Genomic DNA, 20,437 nt, shown 5'->3' with positions numbered 1-20,437 from the left:
GTGAGGATGATGAAACACTGACAGCAGCAATGGGAGCTGTTGCCATTGGGGGTTCTATGCTGACAGGCTGTGTCTCCAAAACACACGGTACTGTTCAGCTTGCCTATGATTAGGCTGAAAGAGGGTTATGTCCATCAGAGAAAGAACTGCTTTGTCTCATGCAGAAATCATAGCTTGAGACTCACGAGCTTGTGTTAAGTGGGACCCGAGGGGAAAAGTGGTCATGAGAGCTGCTTTTGGCCTGAACTGCTACAAGTGGGGTTTGAGAAACCCCAGGCTGAACTGAACTCTCTAAATCAGAGAAACTACATCAGCAAAGCATCTCAAGAAACCAGAAGAGGTAACACAGGAACACTTCCCCCTGACAGTGTGCACTATGAACCAGAGAAATCTAAATTAGTGTTTCTTGATCCTCCATTTTGGCCTGGAAGATCAAATGGACACTGGGGGAAATGAAGCAATTAATTCATTAACAGAGTGCATGAAGCCTGCACAAACTTTTCTTCCAGCAAGTAAAGAAAATGAAAGTTTGAGTATGCAAGACACGCTTAAGAAAAATCTGCCTTTTTGGTTGTTAATGGGAGCATAACTTAGGAAAGGCATCAGCAGGCAGTTAATACTAACTCTATAAAACCATTTTTACAGTGACTTTTCCAGCCAGGAACCCAATTTAAATGATATCTCATGTCTAATTTTATGCAACAGCATGTGCATAAAAAAGGAATTGTCTCCATCATCCTTGCATATCAACTAGACTTCTTCAGCATCACTCCTTAGGTTCAGGTGACACCTTATTGCAATTCAACACTCTTTGCCTCTCTCTTGAGGTCTGGAAGCAACTCACTTTGGGAGGAGAGCTCTGAGAGACCTGCTGTGCCACCAAGTCCAATCCTTTGCCCCACTTTGTTGTATCCCCTAACTCTTCTCTCTCCCAAACTGCTATCAACACCTGGCTATACCAGACATGGAGCCCTTTACAAGTATCTTTATCACTTTATGGTCTCTGCGTTTCAGATTTGAACCTGCTGGCCAGCCCTGTTTCATTCCCATTCTTGCTGGTGACCCCCACCTTGCTGCTCTGGTGTGCTGGCCACGGTGCCACACTCAGTGGCCAATGTTAATTCTAATTCTGTGCTTTATAGGCACAGGTCCTTCTGCAAGCTGGCACACGGACACGCTCCCATTCCTGTCCCATTTCCGCTACTGGCATTTCCAGCTTTGCCCTCGCAATCCTTACTGTGGTGCCTCTGGCTTTTCCTGTTGCCGCCGGGGTTGGCGCGGCCGGGCTCGTGGCCGTGGCGCCAGCTCTGCACGCTGTTGTAGAGCCCCAGGGTGCGGCGCTTGGCCTTGCGCAGGATGTGGCAGACGTACTGGAAGATCTCCTCGTAGCAGTCGCCCGGCTCCATGTAGCTGGCGACGGTGCTGGAGGACAGGTAGCGGGCCCTCTGCTCCTGCATCAGCTGGTGCTCCCGCTGCTTGGTCTCCGAGAACTGCGTGGCGATGACCACCAGGCACAGGTTGATCATGAAGAAGGAGCCCACCTAGCAGCAAAGGAGGAGAAGGGACCAATGCCAGCATGAAAAAGAACACGTGAGAGCAGGAATGTAAGAGGAGAGAGGAGGGGAAAGTAACTGGAGGCAGAGGAGTAGGAATCAGTCTGCATATGGAGAAGAGGTTTCAGAGAAAGCCAGGAGTGCATGAGCTTGGTTTTGATAGCTCACTCAACATAATTTCCATTAAGAATTTAAAGCTATGGATTGAAATTCAGGAATAGGTCCAACTTTCAGCAGGTTTTGGGACCCTTAGCAATCACTTCTAAGTTACATACAGTTTGATGAAAACTGGACTATGTTTTCCCCTTCTTTGTGTTAAATAGAATGTAGGAGACAGAGAACCAGTTTGGTTGATTTCTCCTCTACTAATTAATTTACCACTGAAAAAAAACATTTATAGTCTCCACCTCTTGGAAGAAATGTCAGTATTCTCAGATCATTTTAATGATACACTACTATACTTGGGGCTTATTATTGATTTCTACCATTTGCACCTTAATTCTCCAAGGAGACAGGGCTTTCCTGAAACAAGTGAGCTTTTGAAATCAAAAAAGATTTTACAAATAAAATATGTCCTTTTTTAGAAGGACACTGAGTAGTCTGATAAAACCAGACTTCCTTGCTTATTTTCTCTTTTTCTGATACAAGGCAAATCATATTAGCTCCTCTTTAACTTGTCCTTTGGCCTACATAGGCTTCTCATTTCAAACATAAAAGTTGTAAAAAACACACTCCCAACTTCTTAGAAAGAGCAAGCAAAATTCCCAGGTTCTCCATATTTTCCATACAGAAGCCCAAATGTCTACCAGACTTAATTTAAAACCTGAATGCTCCCTTTAAACCTCAGTTTTCCTATTTATAAAACGGAGCAAGCATTTCTTTTTGCTGAGAGTTCTAGAGGCAAAACAAACTCACCCTCTGTTACATATCATGAAATTAGAGATTAATTTCAATCAGGAAGTCTATCGATAGATAGATAGATAGATAGATAGATAGATAGATAGATAGATAGATAGATAGATAGATAGATAGATAGAGGGAGGGAGGGAGGGAGGGAGGGAGGGAGGGAGGGAGAATAAATCCTGGGCTTCAATATGATGAGAATTTCATACATAAAAGGGCTGGTAACTACATTAAAAATAATTTTCAAAAGCTGTGACACCTTGATTGGTGTCCACTCCCTGCAGAGCTGTGTCAATAGGGCATTGATAAAATGCAGAGCCTAAACTCTGAACAAAGACTCTGCATCTGCAGTGCTCTGAAACAGACTCCATGGGGCAGCCCCTGGGAGGAGGTTAAGCACCAGCTCAAGACTTCACTTCTGCTTCCCCTGGACCTGTGAGCATCCCTGCTAAGGGGCACCCTGGCATCAGTTTCTCCTGTGTGAACCCACACAGGACCCAATCTCCCCTCACTTTGCAAGCAAACAGCTCTGACAGAGAGCAAGATTCAGTCCTGACCTTGTCTTCATGTGTCTCTTCCCCTGAAAGCCTTTCCAGCAAAGGGGACAGAGCAGGCAGAGGTGCTGATAACCTGACCCCAGTGCTTGTGAATGGAAAAAAAGTTTATTTCAGCAAGTACCTCAAAGCCTTTTTTACCTATCCAAGCAGCCTTTCCCTCAGTTCACAGCCCTTACTGCCCCCCTGACCAGCTTGCCCTTCTGGGTGACCCTTTCTCTTGCACACAGGTGCCCTTTGTTCAAAGGGCATGTGTCTAACATCTCAATAACCCTTTGAAACACGAAGCTCTTTCCAACCAGATTCAACATAAGGACAATAAAGTATCTCAAAATAAAGGGCTTTTTTTCCCTCCCCTCCTCCTCTCAGCACTCTTCAAAGCTGTTCTAATTCTGTTTCCCTTCATCACTGAACCCTTCTCTTCTTTTTCCTTCCCCCATATTTCAGCCTATTTTTCCTTCAGCTTCAGCATGCAGCCTTGAAAATTAAAATAATGCCTCGTTCAGATTCCTTTGCCTTCACCCAACATTTTCCCTAGTCTGTGATGTCTTGCATGTTTTATTTTAACTGATGAGCATATTACTGGGAATCCAAATTCTTCTCAGATGCACTCTGCTCAGCAGCATGATACTCACCCAGGCTTTCCCTTTTGGTTGTGTCCCTCAGCTGGCAGCGAGGGAGGCAGGGCAGGGAGGTGGGCACCAGCTGTGTGAGCATTTCTGGAACACCCCCTGTGACACCGCCCCATACTCTGCAACCTCCCACAACTCCCCAACAACAAGCAATTAGGGCTTGCCACACCTTCTCTCTGGGCCACTAGAGGAAGAGCTGAGGGCTGAGATGCCTCACCAGGACTGCACTGTCAGCCTAGGGTTGACTCTGGAGAGGGGCTCAGGTTCACATCCCTGAGCCCTGTCCTCACAGGCACCATTTGTTGCCATCTCCCACCAGATGAACAAAAAGGATGGGAGTGAGGAGACTGGATATGGGAACTACTCCTCAGTCCTTATTCTTTTAGCTAGAAACATTAAACCCCAAAGCAAATTAGCTTGGCTAATCCTTAAAACCACAGGCAAGTCCATAAACTCTCAGTCTCTGCTGAGCTTGGCACTGCCTCCCAGCTAGGAGAAGGACAGGAAGGGTCCCAGAAGGCTCCTAATTGAGTGATTCATCTCAGCTGGCTGAGCAGAGAGACAGAAAGAGTCAGACATGGAGTCAAAGCATTTGAGAGAAGCAGATGGAGACCCTTGATTTTGAGTCCCAACACAGGGTCCTGTTCAGCCCTGAGACTGAGCTGTACTTTGATAAAGTAGATCCTGGCCTCATCCAGCTCAAAGTTCAAGCCCCACCTCTGCAATATCTGACAAATCTGACTAGTGCTGCAGATCTTGACTTGTCGATTACTTTTACTGCTTTACTGATGGATATCCAACTTACCCTCTGAGGCCCACACATGTAAGCACAGAGCCCTTCAAGGAGCCCCTCTGTGCTGCAATGCAGATGCCAGTGTAAGAGTTCAGAAGAGCTTGCTCCAGTCCAGGAGCCATAGCAGTGGCCGAGTAGCTGGAGAGGTGTCAAAGAGACACCTGGACCTCAAGCAGGAAAACCCAAGTGAAACACTGACCCAAGAGCAGGGAACAGTCCTTCCTTCATATCATATCCATGATCTCTGGTCAAGGAGGAAGCATTTTAAAATATGCTGAACATATAAAATGCTTTCCCAGGTTGTTCTACAAGGCCACTCAGAGTGCCATGGTCAGTCAGCACCCTTCCCCTCAGAGAAGCACATCTGTGCAGGATCTCTAACTGTGCTGGGAGTATATCCAGGTGGTGGAGCCTTCTTCCTGCCATATGAGCAGTAGCAGGTAATGCCCCATGTAGGTGTTTGCAAATACCATTGTAGGAAAGAAGTCATGGATGAAAGCACAGCTCTAGAGAGAAACTGTAGAGATCCAGCCCCAGAAGAGTAAGTCTGAGCCAAAGCTAGAATGTGAATGGAAAAGCAAAGAGTTAGGGCTTAAAACACAACTGTCAGAACAATCCTGCTTAGAAAGCCAGGCCTTCAAAGCATGGAGAAAGAGGGAAGGAAAAAGGCTGGAAGGACTGTACTTCATGAGACTTAAAGAGGGATCATCATTTCTATATGAAGATTCAGATAGAAAATGCAGCCAAATAGTGTCAAGTTAGTCGTGGTGGCTTGCTCTATGCTGCAAAAGATGCATCACATGCCAAGAGGTAGCAGGAAGGCTAAATACTTCCTTGGCCTAACTCCAGAAAGGTAAAGAAAATATTCCACCTAGCATATGACTCCTTTGTTCTCAGTAGTCCCCAAAGTAACCTGAGAATCATGTTCTCCTGTGTTTGACAGAAATAAACATATATGGCTTCTGCAAATGAGGAGGGAGTGTCTAGAAATGTCAATGACACTCTGCAGTAACATCTCAGGTGGAGTGTTTAATTGAGGGTTTTCGGTGCCTGCAAATGCAGAGACACAGTTTGAATCACTGTGAATCCACATGACGTGAGCCAGCACTAGAAGGATACTTAGAAACCAAAAATACGCTGACAGAATTTATTTAGTTGGAAATGTGGGGGGAAGGGCAGTTTCTGGAACTGGCCTACAAAACACTGGGTATGTGTGCCCCAGTGCTTAAACACTGACCCTGCACAGTCCTTCCTGGCTCTGGGAGAGACTGGGGTTCTGGGACAAGGAGTAAAGTCTGTGTCTATTTGCACATTCTACAAATTGGGGTATCCTGACCATGCTGATCAAAGTCAAAATGCAGGTGGGTACTAAATATCTATTGCATTGTGGGATATATGAACGAAATTCATGGGAAATTATTATTTTCTCAACTCCCAAAAAGTAGTAGATGTCCAGTTTGCCCTTGAGAACAGAAACTCCCCCCGCATCATCCCATGTGCAATCACATCTCTGCACTGTCTCTTTGGGACTCTCCAGCATCAAAGTAAAAGCAACATTCCTTAAGGTATATTTCACCTCTGCTGTCCAGGTTCGTGCTTCAGCCCACAGGGAGTACGTCATATTCCTGTTTTTATCTCCTTGTCTTTCCCTTGTGAGAATAGAATACTGTAAGGCAGGGTGAAATCAAGGATATAGTAAGATTTTTTTAAGTTGTGTTACCTGAAGAGGCCAATAGATTTTTTTCTTTTGGGCCATCCTCCATATGTACAGGCTGCAGAATTTCTCACAGAAATTGATTAAAGTCTGCTTTATCTCAAGTCATTGCATGCCAGCTTGAATGTGAACTAGATCCTGTACTAGGTCAGTCTGTTAGTGCTACTGGGTGACTGCTTCTAGAGATCCTATTTCCTGAAGGGCATGGCCCTGCAGGACAAGTGTTGGATGAAGACCAGAGTCCTGGCCAAGTCCATTCATCCAAATGCACATTGGCCTTGGAAATACACACTGAGGTCCTTGCTCAGTGACCTGAAACTAAACTGGTCCTACCACTTACAGATTTTATACTTCCCATAATTCATCCTATGTCTTTCCATTTCATTCTTGACTTTGGTCCCCCAGGTGAGCAATGTGCAAGAGTCTTCATAAAAAACACAACCCTTCCTTGTTAGAAACAGGATATTCCCTCCAAGAAAACACACTTATGCAAGGGAAGCCTGAGGAACAGGGAAGCAACGGTACCATGTTCCTCAGCTCTCATCCCAGGTGCTGATAATGAATATCCTTGCAGAAAACCAACCTTCAAACTTCATTTATATAAATCCACAGGGCTTATAAACTGCTTATTAAGTTCTCATTGCTGACACACTTCTCTTTTTCCATCCTATCATTCACAAGGGATCTCACACAGCCAGTTTATTTTGGACTGCTGACACTTTTGGAGCAGTAGCTCCTTTTCGTTCATTGTGAGGAAGTAATTCAGCATGACAGATCCTGAATCTAACAAAATGTGAATCTCAGACTCTGAACCTGATAAACCCAGGTGCTGCCAAAAGCTCCTCACTCAACATGGCTCAAAAATTACTCAAGAGCTTAAACTGTATAGAGATCTAGTAGAACATCAGAGAAATATTTGGCTTTTAAGTCAACTGGTTTGAGGAATTTACTTTGCAAGTAGATCTGCCAGTGACAACATTATTCTACACTGGGCACATATAACTTTAAAAATCAATCTTAAGTATATTTTTGAGTGAAGGCTAACAACTTATCTGACAACTCTATATGTGATCCTGCCTCAGCCTCTTGGTGAAAATCAACTAGCTGGATTTTCTGAAATTTCTAGAAGTTTGCTTCCTGCTATCTATGTTGACCTAACACCTGGTTTTTGTCAGCTCTTAGCTTGCATTGCTGACAAACAATTCATCAAACCTTATACTTACGATTATCAACAAGATAAAGTAGATAAAATTGTAGAAGGAATGGGCATCCATCACATAGTACATGATCTCCACCCACCCTTCCAGTGTGATCACCTGCAAAGACAAACAAGAGAAACAGGAGGGGTATTCCAGAGCTCACTCCTCAGTGTATAACAAGCAGATACTGGCAGGTTTGGTGCAACCCAAGAAAGGTGAGAAACAACAATTCATTTCAACGAAGCCAAATTTCCATTTTGGGAAATCAGCATGGTACTGCTTGGTGACACTGGCATACTGTCAAAGCCTGTGAGATCATTCTAGTCCACAGCAGGAATATTTCATTAAAATAGTTCATTTCCCTGGATCGCAGCGGGGGAAAACCCGCAGCAGGTTGCTGTGCCCCTTGGACTGGACACCGCGTACAGCCGGAGGAAAAGAAAAAAGGCATGGATTTTATCTCCCATCTGCAACACGTGCTGGGAATTAAAAGAAAAAAAAATTCCTTTACTATAGCTGTCTGGACTGGAGGGGAAACTGGTACGAGTCAGCCTGAAGAGTGGAGCTTATTTTGGCAAGCACGTTCATGAGTGCACTGTCTCCCTTACCAGGGGAGTTACAACACCCTTTACTTTGCACCTCTGTCACACCCTGCAGAAACTACCCCTGAAGCCCAGAAGGACTGAGTTTCAAAAACAGAAATATAAGCTTGAGCCTTGTAAGGAGGCTATCTCAGACTTACCTGAAATATCACAATCCAGGCATAGCCGATGTTGTCAAAGTTGATGGCACCCTTGTGCGGGTTGGCGTTGCCTGTGCGGCACACGTTGTAGTACTGGTTCCAGTTCACACACATGCCACTGACATTGAACTCTTGCCGGACTGAATTGTAATAATAATAATCATCCTTGTCCAAACAACACTCGTGGCCTCGCTCCTTCAGCGGGGGTATTTCGTGACAGCCCATAATTCCATTATCTCCTGACAGCGAGCAGATAAAGGGCATCTCATCATCTTCCTCTGGTTGGTAATAAGGGGGCAGGACAATGTCACCTTGTCTGCAAAAGAAGCCACTGTCAAATTTCCTGTGACAAAGCGTTTCCTATCTACCAGTGATACTGGTGGGGCTGGGAGCCCCCATTCTGACATAGGGACTGCATTGGGTGGGGGATTTCCAGGTTTATTGACTCAGGAGAAGGGGAGGAATGACAGGGTTCCTGAAAACCAGTAAATTTCTAGGGTCAGCCCCCAGTTTTCAGAGCTTTTCCTGCCATCAGATCACCCCAGGCCAAATTGCACAATCAGCTTGCATGGAGATGAAAAAAAGCTGGAATGCAGAGATTTGCAGTCTGATACTCTCCCCATTAACATCAAAGCTAAATCAGATGCAATGACATTAAGGAAGTTCATCAGGCTTTACTGTAATATGTTCATATATGTAACTGCTGATGGACATGTTTTATAACATTTGATAGTGAACCTTCTGTACTTCTAAAAATAAAAATCCAGTTCATGCATAATTAATATTGCACAGATAAGCCTTAAAATTCAGAAATGGAAAGATAAAATTGACTTAACCTTAACTTTGACTCCTCCTTGACAGCTGGCATTACGGGTGCAATGTTTTATGACAAGTTCATGTATTTTTTCCAAATAATGCAAGCACCTTCCAAATGCATGAATAATTAAAATCATCTATGCTTGCCTAGCTGGAGATGAGCTAATATCAGAAAAGTGAAAGGTGGAGATGCAAAAAAAAAAAAAAAAAGGATTAAGCTCTAGCTGGTGTATTCCTTGTAGTGCTACAATGCACAACTTTCACGTTGTGCAAATGCAGACTTTTTCTACTAAGTGTCATTGGAAGAGGACAGGTGTTGATGAAAAAGAAAAAGACAAGCTCTGATTGTTAACTAAGCAGGACTAAACTACAAAGGTATGTTGTAACTCATCCTCGTCATTGGTGCATGGGCACCTTCAGAACTGATTTCCCTAGTAATGGTCAGCCAAATATTTTCTAATATCTGTCATTGTGAAGGCTGTGGCCCCAATTCACTTCTCGGTTACATCAACTCTGCATGGATATAATTACACTCATTAAAGAAGTGCTACTCCTGATTTACATAAAGGACAATCATCCTAAACAGTAGTTTTTCCCCAAGGAATAAATAAACACTGCTTTAAGCAGCTCCTACTCTGCAACTCCACTGCTGTTCTGCACATTGTATTTTCACACTTTTTTTTCCCAATTTGAGATGCTCTAAAGTTTCAGAATTGTTTAATCAGTTTAAACTGATCTACAGCTCTAGGTTTTCTTTAAGTAGTCTACACTGATAGCACCCCTGGGATTAGCATACGGTTTTAAGAAAACGTTTTAAAGCCTGAGATCTGCTAAAGCCAGAGAGTCAACAGGAAGAGCTGTGCCCTGAAACTGGGTAATCGGAGAATTCATGGCAGGCAGGAGCTTTTCCACCCCACTGCCTGTGGGAGGAATAAAGCTGTGCTCTGCAGACTGCCCCTGAAACCCTAAACAAACCTCAGATACCTGAATTGACCCCTGTGTGGCTTCAGGCTCTCTTTGCCAGAAGTGTTCCCATGTTTCTCCACAAGTTTTTTGTCCCATTCAAACATTAATTCTTTGCTTCTAGATGCTCTCCCTTCTACTAACCCAGCTGTGGGACACTTCTCCTACCAGCCCTCTATCCCTTCCCCATGGCACTGGCCACATGCAATTCTACTCCTGAAGTTTTCTAGAAATTTCTCAGTGTCCCTCCAAAGGTAATGCACTACTGTTGAAAGAGACACCCAGCTCTATTTTGGAGGTGTCAAAGATGTTCCTGGATGCATCAGGCAGCACTATGGCTTTCTGTAAGGCTCCTGTGAGTGTTGTTTTCTGTCAAGAAGGAGCAGGTTCAGTATCTTTTGGCAGCATGTTTCAGAGTTTCAGTTCTTTCTGGGTGTAGGAGCACCATCCTATATCACTAGACATAGCAGCCATGCTAACCTGTGCCTTGATCAAATCCAAATGAACCCAGACTCTTGCTGTGAAGACAGAAGAAAGCCAGCTGTCTTTGCCCACCCTCCCTTTCCACTGTAAGATGTGACCAACACCCACACACTATCCCCCCACACTTGCAGTAAGTGATGCACAGAGAGCCTGGCAGAAGACATGAGCAGGCAGAGGGAAAATGAAACATCCACAGCAGGAAGGAAGGCAGTGGTGTCTCCCAGTCACTCACACTGTGAAGTTCTCCTCCATGAAGCAGCGGTTGCGGAGCAGCCCAGCCCACAGCTGCACGCCGATGATGCCGAAGATGAAGAAGACAAAGAAGCAGAGAAGAAGGACGTTTCCCAGCATGGGCAAGGTGTCCAGCAGCAGGTTCACAAGGATGCGCATGCCTGCAGGGGGAGAAGAGAACCAGCAGGAGCAAGTGTGGGACACAGGGATAGAGAGAGGGAGAGACGAAGGGAAGGAGAAGGAAAGAAGTTTACAAGATATGCATAATAAAAGCAAAAAGCCCCATGAAAAGAAAAGCAGAGTGTCAGAAATTAACCACTGCCCAAACCTGGCCAGATTTATGGTTATTGCCCTTTCTTGTCCTAACCTCTACTGACAGGCAGCCAGCAGAGCTGCTGTGATGCTGTGATCTCTTAACCTTAGGCCTCCATCTGCAGCAGAGAAGAAAAGAGAATGAGACTTTTGGTGCCATCAGCTATCTGACTGACATAACTCCCTCCCTTTTCCCTGCAGAAGGACAACAGAGTGACAACAGTCCCAAAGGGGCATGTCAGCTCAACAGCCCCATCACCCAGTGGCTCCAACTGAAAGTCATCCCAGTACAGCAACTGCAGCCTGTGAGATCTGCATGGACAGACCAAGGTCAGCCTGCCAGTGGCATGAACTTTTCCAGAACATATAAACTAGCATAGATACTTGTTTTTTTTTCAGTGACAGTATCATCAAGAGACAGTCATGAAAACCACAATTTCCTGCCCTGGCTAGTCCTCATGCCCCAGTGGGGCTGGAGCACACAAGTAGCAGGCACAGCCCAAAAAGCTTCCAGCACAGAATATCTGCCCAGTGCACATGTTTCAAAAGAATTTTTTTTTTACTCTCTAATTACCTAATGAATTATTCTTGTGGTTTTATTTTCCCCTTGGCTCTTTAGCACACAGCCACAAGTAGGGGTAAATATAGTCCATTTCTCCATGGAGCTAATGGCTTTTCCTGTGCTCTCCAGGGATGGTGAAAGCCTAGAAATTCTTCTGAGCATCACAGTACTGCCTTTATCCCTGTGCACACCTCATGAGGTTGTCTCTCCTTGTCTCCATGGAGGTCCCCCCTCAGATACCCAGAGAGTTCCTTCACTGAAGATGTTCCATGTAGGCCAGCAAATAATTAGCTAATTAGGTATTTATAACCAATTCATTGCTTTAGATGGCAGTGGAAGGGGAAAGAGGAGGGGAAGATAGGATTAGGATTCTCTGACAGCCCTTTGAGGCACAAGATAATCTCCCTTGTGTACCCAGCACCAAGTAATTACCACACAACACCATACATTATGTTCTGTGTCTGTTCCCCAGACTGCTTGCCCCACAGAGAGGGGAGGAAGGGCACCTATGGTGGGGCAGGCAGGCATGGAATTCACAAACACTGAAGGAAGAGGGAGAAGTGTGCCTGCTGTGGAACAGCAGACTGGTTTGGATTAGTAGAGAATGCTTTGGAAACAGAGCAGGGTGGAAGAGACACAAGTGGTATTTACAGGTATGTGAAGTGTAGGAAGGGGAAGATGCTCATTGGTGCCTCCATGGGATCATGAAGGATAAGGGATGATGGCTCTAGCTCTAAGACCAGGCTGTGGAGCAGTAGTCAAGCCCTGATGCCTTCCTGTCCTGCTGTGTCACCAGTCACCACATAAGGCAGCTTCTAGGTGAGTACATCAGGGACACAGCTCCAGCCACTCACTGGGGATCACAGCTGTGCCCTGAGTCACTGACAGCTCTCTGAGCTCTCAGCACACCAAGTCCAACAGCACAGCCACTGAGACCTGCTGGGCCCTGGAGAAATACTCTGGACAGCCCTGGGACTTCAAGACCGTGCAGCCTCACTGTAGTGCTACGTGCTCCCAGCATTAATGTTGTGTCACAGGAGGAGCTCAGTAGTTCCCACAAACTGTCCTGGTCAGTACATTAAGGAGAGCCAAGTGACACAATACCAGTAATGCTGCAAGAGAGGGTGGTGTTTTTCAGATCAGTTGATGCTAGCTCCATTTCAGAGCTGAGTAATGGGAGAGATGAGGCTGCCCTTAGGTTGAAATGCAGAACAGACAAAACAGACATTCACACCAGAATTTTACAGACAGCATCCTTGTTGGGTCAGAATTTACAAAAATTGATTTTGTCTATGTTCCAAGAAAAAGCAAAGGACGTGCAAAACTTGTCTGACTTTTTCTTGGAAGCATCCTGCCTGCCCATACGTTCTCTATCCTGACTCTCAGAGGGATTACTGATGGTACAAGATTATGCTGTCCACAGCTCCAAGATCATAGCTATTGCCCCCATGTTAGGTACTCTGGGGCACATGGGGCCACCACCCAAGAACTGGCAGGTGTCTCCTGTGGCATCTTTTCCACATCACAAAGAATTTCAGCATTAACAGGTTCTAAGTCCAAATGAAACCAGTTTGGGGTTTTGTTTTTTTTTTTTTTAATTTCACAGTTTGATAGATTAATCTTTCTCTTGCCATTGATGCTGACTATGGATATGAGATTGGCTCTTCAAAAGCAGTAATGCTGAATCTACACCCATCTAAACATTCAAACATCAGTTGCTATTGCAGGAGAAAGAGGAAGAAAGGCTGAATGGCCTAAGGCCAACAGGTGATGATTTACCGGAGAAGCTGGTGGCCAAAATAATGAGGTCTCTAAAGCAACTACCCACCAGTTGAAATGGGAAATGCAGCTTTGGGAGTATTCTGTTTTGGGGAATTGGGATGCATTCCTTTTCCAAAGGGTCCTTGCTGGACAAGCTGCCATCCACAGCAACACCTGTGCATCTTGAATGACAAATTCTGAAAGGTGCTGGAAAGCCCCTTCACCAAAATCCTGCTGCTGCCTCCTTCCCACCTTCTGCTGCCTCCACCTGCTGTTCAGCCATTTTTCTCTTGCTCTGCCTACAACACCCCTCTTCCTCTGTGCTGCTTCTCAGCTTCCGTGCACACCTTTCCTGGGCTCCCTCCCCCCTGCTGCCTTTCCCCACATCCCCATTTCTCCTTTACCATTGGCAGAGCAGAAGCTGTGCTGGCTCACAGTAAGGAGGGGATATGAAAGGGACGGTGACCTTTTCTGAAGCAACCTTTGTAAAAAGGGAACGCTGCTCAAGAAGAGAAAGGCAGAGAGGCTGGGCAGTCTGGAGGAAAAGCGAGGAGGGAGAGCATTGATGAAACAACATTCAGCAACCAAACAGCCTTCCAGGGCATCAAATATGAAAAGGTTTTGCTCTCCAAGGGAAATAAAAGCTAGAAACATCAAATATTCATGAGTGCCAGGTGTGGGCTCAGAAAGATCTTTTCTCCACTCACTCTGACCAGGGGAAGGGAGGAAATGAAATGGCCTTGTCTGTGGGCATCCAAGGAGGGAAACAATGCTCACATAATGGTTTCCTGCTGCTCACCCATGGCCTTGAGCAAGGGGTAGAGAAGGGTGCTCGATGGTACCTCGAAGGCAGGGCTGCTTCTGTTAAGACATCCCACAGGAGCAAAGCCACAGCCACTCAGAGCAGGAGATGGGGGGAAAGTATGTACAGGGATGAGAAATGGTGGGAAAGCAAGAGAAGTGACCATCAGAAGGAAGCACAGGGCTGAGCAAAGCCTCTGAGCTCCCTCCGTGGTTCAGAAGTAAACCATCTGTCTCAGGCTGGTCGCACCCAGAGGCCCTTCCTGACAAATTCAGCAGACACCACAGTGGCCCCAGCTCCCTCCCGACACTCGCCATCAGCCCTGATTAGCCTGGCTATCGCAGCTAAGCGGACTCGTCTGCCGGGCCCGGCCCGGGGACACCGCGGCTGGGCCGGGCAGGCTGGGCCTGCCGGGCTTGGCAGGGCTGGGCCGGGCCGGGTTGGACAGCGCAGGGCAGGGCACGGCAGGGCTGGGCTGAGCAGGGTGGGCTGGGCCGGGCCGGGCCGGGCGGGGCAGGGCTGGGCTGGGCTGAGCCGGGCCGAGCCGGGCAGTGCTAGGCGAGCCCTGGGCAGCCGAGCTCGTGGTGCGGGCAGCTGTGCCCGCCACTGCCGGTGACAGCAGCTCTGTCACTTCGCCCTCTCTCCCTGCCTCCTCCTGAGCGCCAGCACAGCTGGGATGATTCACTCTCTGCGCTAACCCCGCTGAGACACGAACAGGGACCGGCTGAGGAGGGGTGAGAAACCCTGTTCTTTCTCACCTCTGAGGCTTTCAGTCCGCCCCAGCTACAGCGTGAGGGACAGAGCCAACGCATGTGAAGTCAAAAGGAGATTTGAGGCCATCATTCCCTCACTTAGGGTAGAGCAATGGAGGAGAACATAATTCTCAGCTCCCATCTCACCTGCACCATGTACCAAGCTAACAATTGTCATTTTAACTGGAACAAAACCAAATCTCCCTCCCATCAGCACTTGTGACTGTAGCTGGCAGGACATTTTGCAGAATGCAGAAACTGAAGTGTCATTATGTCCCTCAGCCAGGCTGCTTGTCCAAGCGTGCCTTCTTTCCTTCCTCCCCTGCCCCAGGACACATGGCAGTCCATCCAGCTAGCATGGGGTTGGCAGCATTCTCCTGTGCATGCTCCTTTATGGAAATTTTCAGAACCGAGGAACCATTCCAGCAGATAGATTGTGCAGAAAGTACACACAGAGAGACGTGCACCATCTTCTTTTCTTTTAATTTTGCAGCCAACCCCTGTAGTTAAAATAATCTCAGTCTGTGTGCACAGTGCAAGCTGGTGCTCCAACTTGTGGCCGTCCTCACTGATCTCCTGCTGACCCGAGGCTTAGCTGTCATTTCACACATTGCACTCATAAACATCAGCTCCAGCTTGGGCCAAACACTACCAAGAGACACCAATCAGCTGTGGGTCCAACAGCAAACACACTGCCAAGCTGACCTATACTATGACCCACAGCTTTTCTTGCCATGCAGATCTTTTCTCTTTGATGCATTCCTTCTAACTGAGGCCTCTTCTGCAAACAACGCATGCAAGCTAAAGGAGTTCAGCTGGAAGAGCCAGCACGCAGCTCCAGATGCTTTGTCCTCAAGCTGCAAAGCCAGCTTCACTCACGTTGCAAACCATCACTGCCTGTTTTGCACCAAGGCAAGAGAGAGAGCATGTCCAGATGGATGACCAGACCCAAATTAAATCAACTCTGGGGAAATACTGGTCCAGTTGACAGACAGTATGAGGTACTGAGAGATCTTAACCCAGTTCTGCGGCTAAGGAAAAACTGCCCCAGACACACTGGGCTCATTCAGAGAAAAGCAAAGTCTTCCCACCAATCTCTTTGTCAGGTTCTGGGTGCATTTGCAGGGTACATTTTGAGCTGGGGGTTTAGCACTTGCAGATGGTCAGCATGATCCATAGCTCAGGAGCACTGCTCAGTTCCTCACCAAATCCCTACTCTTGCCTTACTGACAAGCAAAGCCTTTTAGCATCCCTGACTGGCTCAGGCATCTCATCCTACATAGCCTGCTGATGACATAACCTCAAATTATCTTTGTCACTACCCAGTGTAACCACAGAAGAGATCAAAACATGACATTTGTAGCACTTATAAAGCTTCAGCCAGTATGGAGAGCTGTTGTTCATCTTCTCAGTAGCATGGGCATACTAATCCTCATCTTCATACAATGACTTCCCTTAGAATACTCAAGTTTAAACACTAAACTTGAGCCCCTAGTCCTTACCTTCAAGGTACTTTTCAGCTTAAGCCTGAGGTAGCCAAAAGAGAGACAAACTCCAGAAAAAACCTTTTTGGCCAGAGCTTCACCCTGCTGGAACAGAGCTTTCCAGACTAGGTTTAGAGTGCAGTCTTATAAGAGCAAAAAAATCTCTTTGAGCTTGCTCCAAGGCTCTAGAAACAATTCCCTTGGGATCCAGGGACTCACACAGACCTCACCTCTTTTCAGTCAGAGAGCAAGACATAGACCAGGTCAGGTCAGGTCATGAACATGAAAAAGAAAAGTAAGAACAGAAGAAAAATGCATCACTTAAAACACTTCCCAACAGACATTCAGCTAAAACAACCACCAAAAAGAGAGCCAATGAAACCAGAGATAAGCTCTTTTCCTTGGAGGAGAAGAGGAGCAAATAAACACACAGGCACTGCAGAGCCCCAGAGCTCAGCAGGCTGCCAAAGGGGGCTCAGGTGGTGCTGCCAGGTGATGTGAAGAAGCAAGCTCAGAAGTGAAGCCTCCTAATTGCAGACCTGACCCCACAGCTGCAGTGGCTTCAAGAAAGAGAGCAGAGCAAAATCCAGAGCATTTACCTTGACACCTAAATGCTGACATTTCTGAAGAGAGAGTGGCCACAGTCCAAGCTTTTCTGTCATCCAAAAAGGAGACACCCAAGCTCTGCAGCAGGCTGCACCTCATGATGGATGCTGTAAGCCCAGCTAAGGTTCACAGATAACAACCAAAAACTCCTCCTCCACAAGCAGTCACATTCAGTACGTGCGACCTCAGCATGGTTGGTGGCCACATAATCCATGACAGGAGCAGAAATGCATGCAGGCAAAGGCTCCAGTCAGTAGCCCCCTTCTTCTCTGTCCTGCCATTATCCCCTTGCAAGCTTTGGACTGTTAAGCAACCCTGTCTTGGAAAGTGATGACAGGTGTCAGGTTATTTCTTAGAGAGGTGTCTCTCTGGGGGATTACTGTCATTCTGTTCTTTTTTGTAATACTGAACATCTAATAAGCAACACCTACTACCACCTGCTACAGCAGTTCATTCAGTGATCATCTCATTTTTTCCCCATTTATCACTGCAGTGATGACTGCATTCACTTTCGGTGAAGAGTCTATTAAAAACATACAGTGGCAGCTTTTCTTTCGGAATTGCAGGAGCCACCTAACACCAGGGACAAAAGTCAACTCCAGTGCTGTGGCTGCAAGCCACTTGCCTCCATCCTATAAATATCCTTAAGCTCTTTACGCATCTCTAGTCCTAAGTGAGACAGAATAATGCAAAATATTATGTAAAACAGTATTAATGCAACTTCTGGGTAAGATTTAACAGGGCTAATTTCCTCTTGCTGTCACTAGCATGAATCATGTTTCTTTCTACTGCAGGCAATGACATGACGTTACGTGAAATGAGTGTGAACAGGAGAATCGGTCCCAAAATACACAAAGATAGAGAAATTTAGGGTTATGGTTGTAAATTGCCTTGCCCACACACACAAAGTTTAATTTGCATTAGTGTAATATGACAGTATCATTCACCCCATAATACACTGTCATTATTGCTCACATTTCCATGGTATCCATTGCTTGATAGGTCCCATGGGACAGATTTTGCAAAACAGCTCAGCTCCCATTTAGGCAGCAAAATACATGGCTGGGCTTTCGTGATTGCTGTGTACACTGGAGGCTGAGCTTGTTTGAACAGGCAGCAGAATTGTCACAATGGGAGCTGTGAGGTACTAAGCATTTTTTAAAATTCTGGCTCTGCAGGTTCCCCTACAGGAGAAGAGAGAAATAAAGATTCCATCAAAGGTTTCTATGACTGGTTTCCGTAATGTTTTGGTTTGGTTTTTTCCAGGCTTGCTTTACTTTCAGTAACACAAATTCTGAAGTGTTGTTACAGACTCTTGTGATTTTTATCATCAGTCTTTAGCTGCATGGCAGAAACCTTCAGGTGGGAAATCTTGCTATGACTTGAAAATCTCAGATTACAGACAAAAAAAAAAAAAAAAGGAGAGAAGTTTTTATTCCCCACCAGTATGGGCGGAAAAAAAAGATATGACTCACAAGTATAAAGGTCTGAAAGCCACAGGAAAAATAAATAATTATAATCTGTGATTGTTTTTCCTTTTTCAAATCTCATGGCTTTAAAGCCATCTGAAAAACCTACAAGCCCACAATTAGTGACTTTTGAATACTTGCTATTAATCCAGAAATGAAGTGGACTGAGAAGGAAATATTACTTTCTCCCATGATCTGTGACCTCAAAAAATAGAAACTAATCAATGTATCATACAAAACAAAGCATTTCTAGGTCTCTGTTTCCTGCATTTCAGTGTTTCCCAGCTCCTTGCCATGATGCCCCATTAACAAAAGAATATAATTTTCATTATAGTTTGGGGGGGTTTCTCCAAAATTTACTTTGATTGCCCAGTTAAACACCTGGCAATACAGTGCATACTTGTAATCTACATGAAAAACAGCATTGAGATCAGACAAGAAGTAATATAATAAAAATAAAAACTGAATAAAACTGGAGCCTGTCTTCAGTGACTGAAGACTTAAATTAAGTACAGGGAAAAAATTGTTTACAGTGAGTTGTGAGGCACTGGAACATCCACAGAAATTGTGGATGCCTCATCCTTGGACGTGTTCAAGGCCAGGCTGAATGGGGCTCTGAGGAGCCTGCTCTAGTGCAAGGTGTCCCTGATCTTTAGTCCCTTCCAACCCAAACCATTCCAGGCTTCTATGAGGGCTTCCTCCAGCACTGCAAAAGTGGGTTTGGTTACAGACCAGTTGGTTTGTTTAAAAGCTCCAGAGATGCATTGATTTGCAAACCCCTCCAGCATATTTTTGAGTCTTTATACTGTCCTTGACTTTGTATCAGTTTTTATTTCCTCCCTACCTCTTCTCTCCATTATCCTACACACAGAGGTGCATCAGGCCTTCATGTGCTGTGCCTGCCAAACCCTACCACTTGCCTCCTGTGCATTTCTCTTTCCAGCCCCCCTTCCTCTTTCTCATCTCTCCTGATCTTCATTCTGCTCTGCTCTCCTTCACACAGTTTCCCTTTATCCTGAGCGTGTCCATCTAATTTAGGGCTTGACTTGATAAAGACACCTGATAAAGAGCTGCACATACAGGACAGTGCAGCTCTGAGTACAATCCCATCTCTGATCTGCCCCCCACAGGAAGCTGGCACCTTCATCTTTAAATACATTTCAGTCACACAGCCTGATCAGGGAATGAACAGGGCTTTGTGACCTCTTAGCTTTTTCATAAGGGTGCTGCCAGAGAACATCACTCCTGTGCCCTTACTAACCTGCTCAGGCTGTATGAGAATAAATCTGTATGTATACACATTAGCACATGGTTGAGAGTGTGGTTGTTTGTCACTGAGGTGTGATAATATGTATTTGCAGAGCACCTCATACAAAGAACTGCGAGTTGGATAAGTTAAAATACTTGGAAAAATCAACAGTATCTGAGTTTCAGCTATTGCTTCACAAATAAAGCTGAGGGGGGGGGGAAATTACTTCCAAAAGAGTCATTTGGAAGAGTATATTTTTGAAAGGGAATCAGTTTTGGAAGAGAAGAAGCAAGTCCTCTTGCAAAAACACTGAAGCATCCGAAGCAAAGACCCCATGGGGGGCACTTAGAAGAGGAATTTCATAATCCATTTGCATTTCCAACTGCTAGGGCAGGACTGTGCCTATCAAATGGGCTTGGTTTTTGTCTGATCTAGCTGTAAATGAGACTGTTTTACAGCCTCATATATCTCAGTCAGAAGCTCATTTCACACACGCTCATCAGTGAAATTAGTTCTTAAAAAACACATTTAGAGAAGTAAATGTCATCACTTTTCCCCCATGCCAAGTGCAGGGTTCGTAGCCAGCTTACTCTGTTTTAGGCACTGTTACAATGCCAAGCACAGGTACCTTGGTGTGGAATACAGATTTAAAACAGGCATATGCAGGTTAAACATCTGCTTTTCCTATTTCAGCACTCAGATGGTTCAGATTATTTTTATTTTGGGGCTTTGGTCTAGTGAGATGAGTGCAGAGCTGGGAGTTAGGAGATGTCAGTTGTATTCCTGAGTCTGCTGGTGACACTCACTGGGTCCCACTATCCTGGTGTGAAACATAAGAAAGACTAAAAATAACATGC

At 45.6% G+C, this 20,437-nt stretch overlaps 1 protein-coding gene across 1 annotated transcript in view; it reads right to left on the bottom strand.

Moving 5' to 3' along the window:
* The window catches only part of CACNA1I (calcium voltage-gated channel subunit alpha1 I), a 124,633-nt gene that overhangs the window by 42,033 nt on the left and 62,163 nt on the right, over positions 1–20,437 (bottom strand). The window contains exons 5-8 of the mRNA XM_063154580.1: positions 10,585–10,744; positions 8,091–8,406; positions 7,373–7,465; positions 1,238–1,541 (exon numbers count right to left, since the gene is read on the bottom strand). Of these exons, the coding sequence (XP_063010650.1) occupies positions 1,238–1,541; positions 7,373–7,465; positions 8,091–8,406; positions 10,585–10,744 (873 nt within the window). The remainder of the gene's footprint in view (positions 1–1,237; positions 1,542–7,372; positions 7,466–8,090; positions 8,407–10,584; positions 10,745–20,437) is intronic.

This window comes from Melospiza melodia, chromosome 4, assembly GCF_035770615.1.
Source record: "Melospiza melodia melodia isolate bMelMel2 chromosome 4, bMelMel2.pri, whole genome shotgun sequence".
Classification (NCBI taxonomy): Eukaryota; Metazoa; Chordata; class Aves; order Passeriformes; family Passerellidae; genus Melospiza; species Melospiza melodia.
This window is presented reverse-complemented; position numbering and strand designations above follow the sequence as displayed.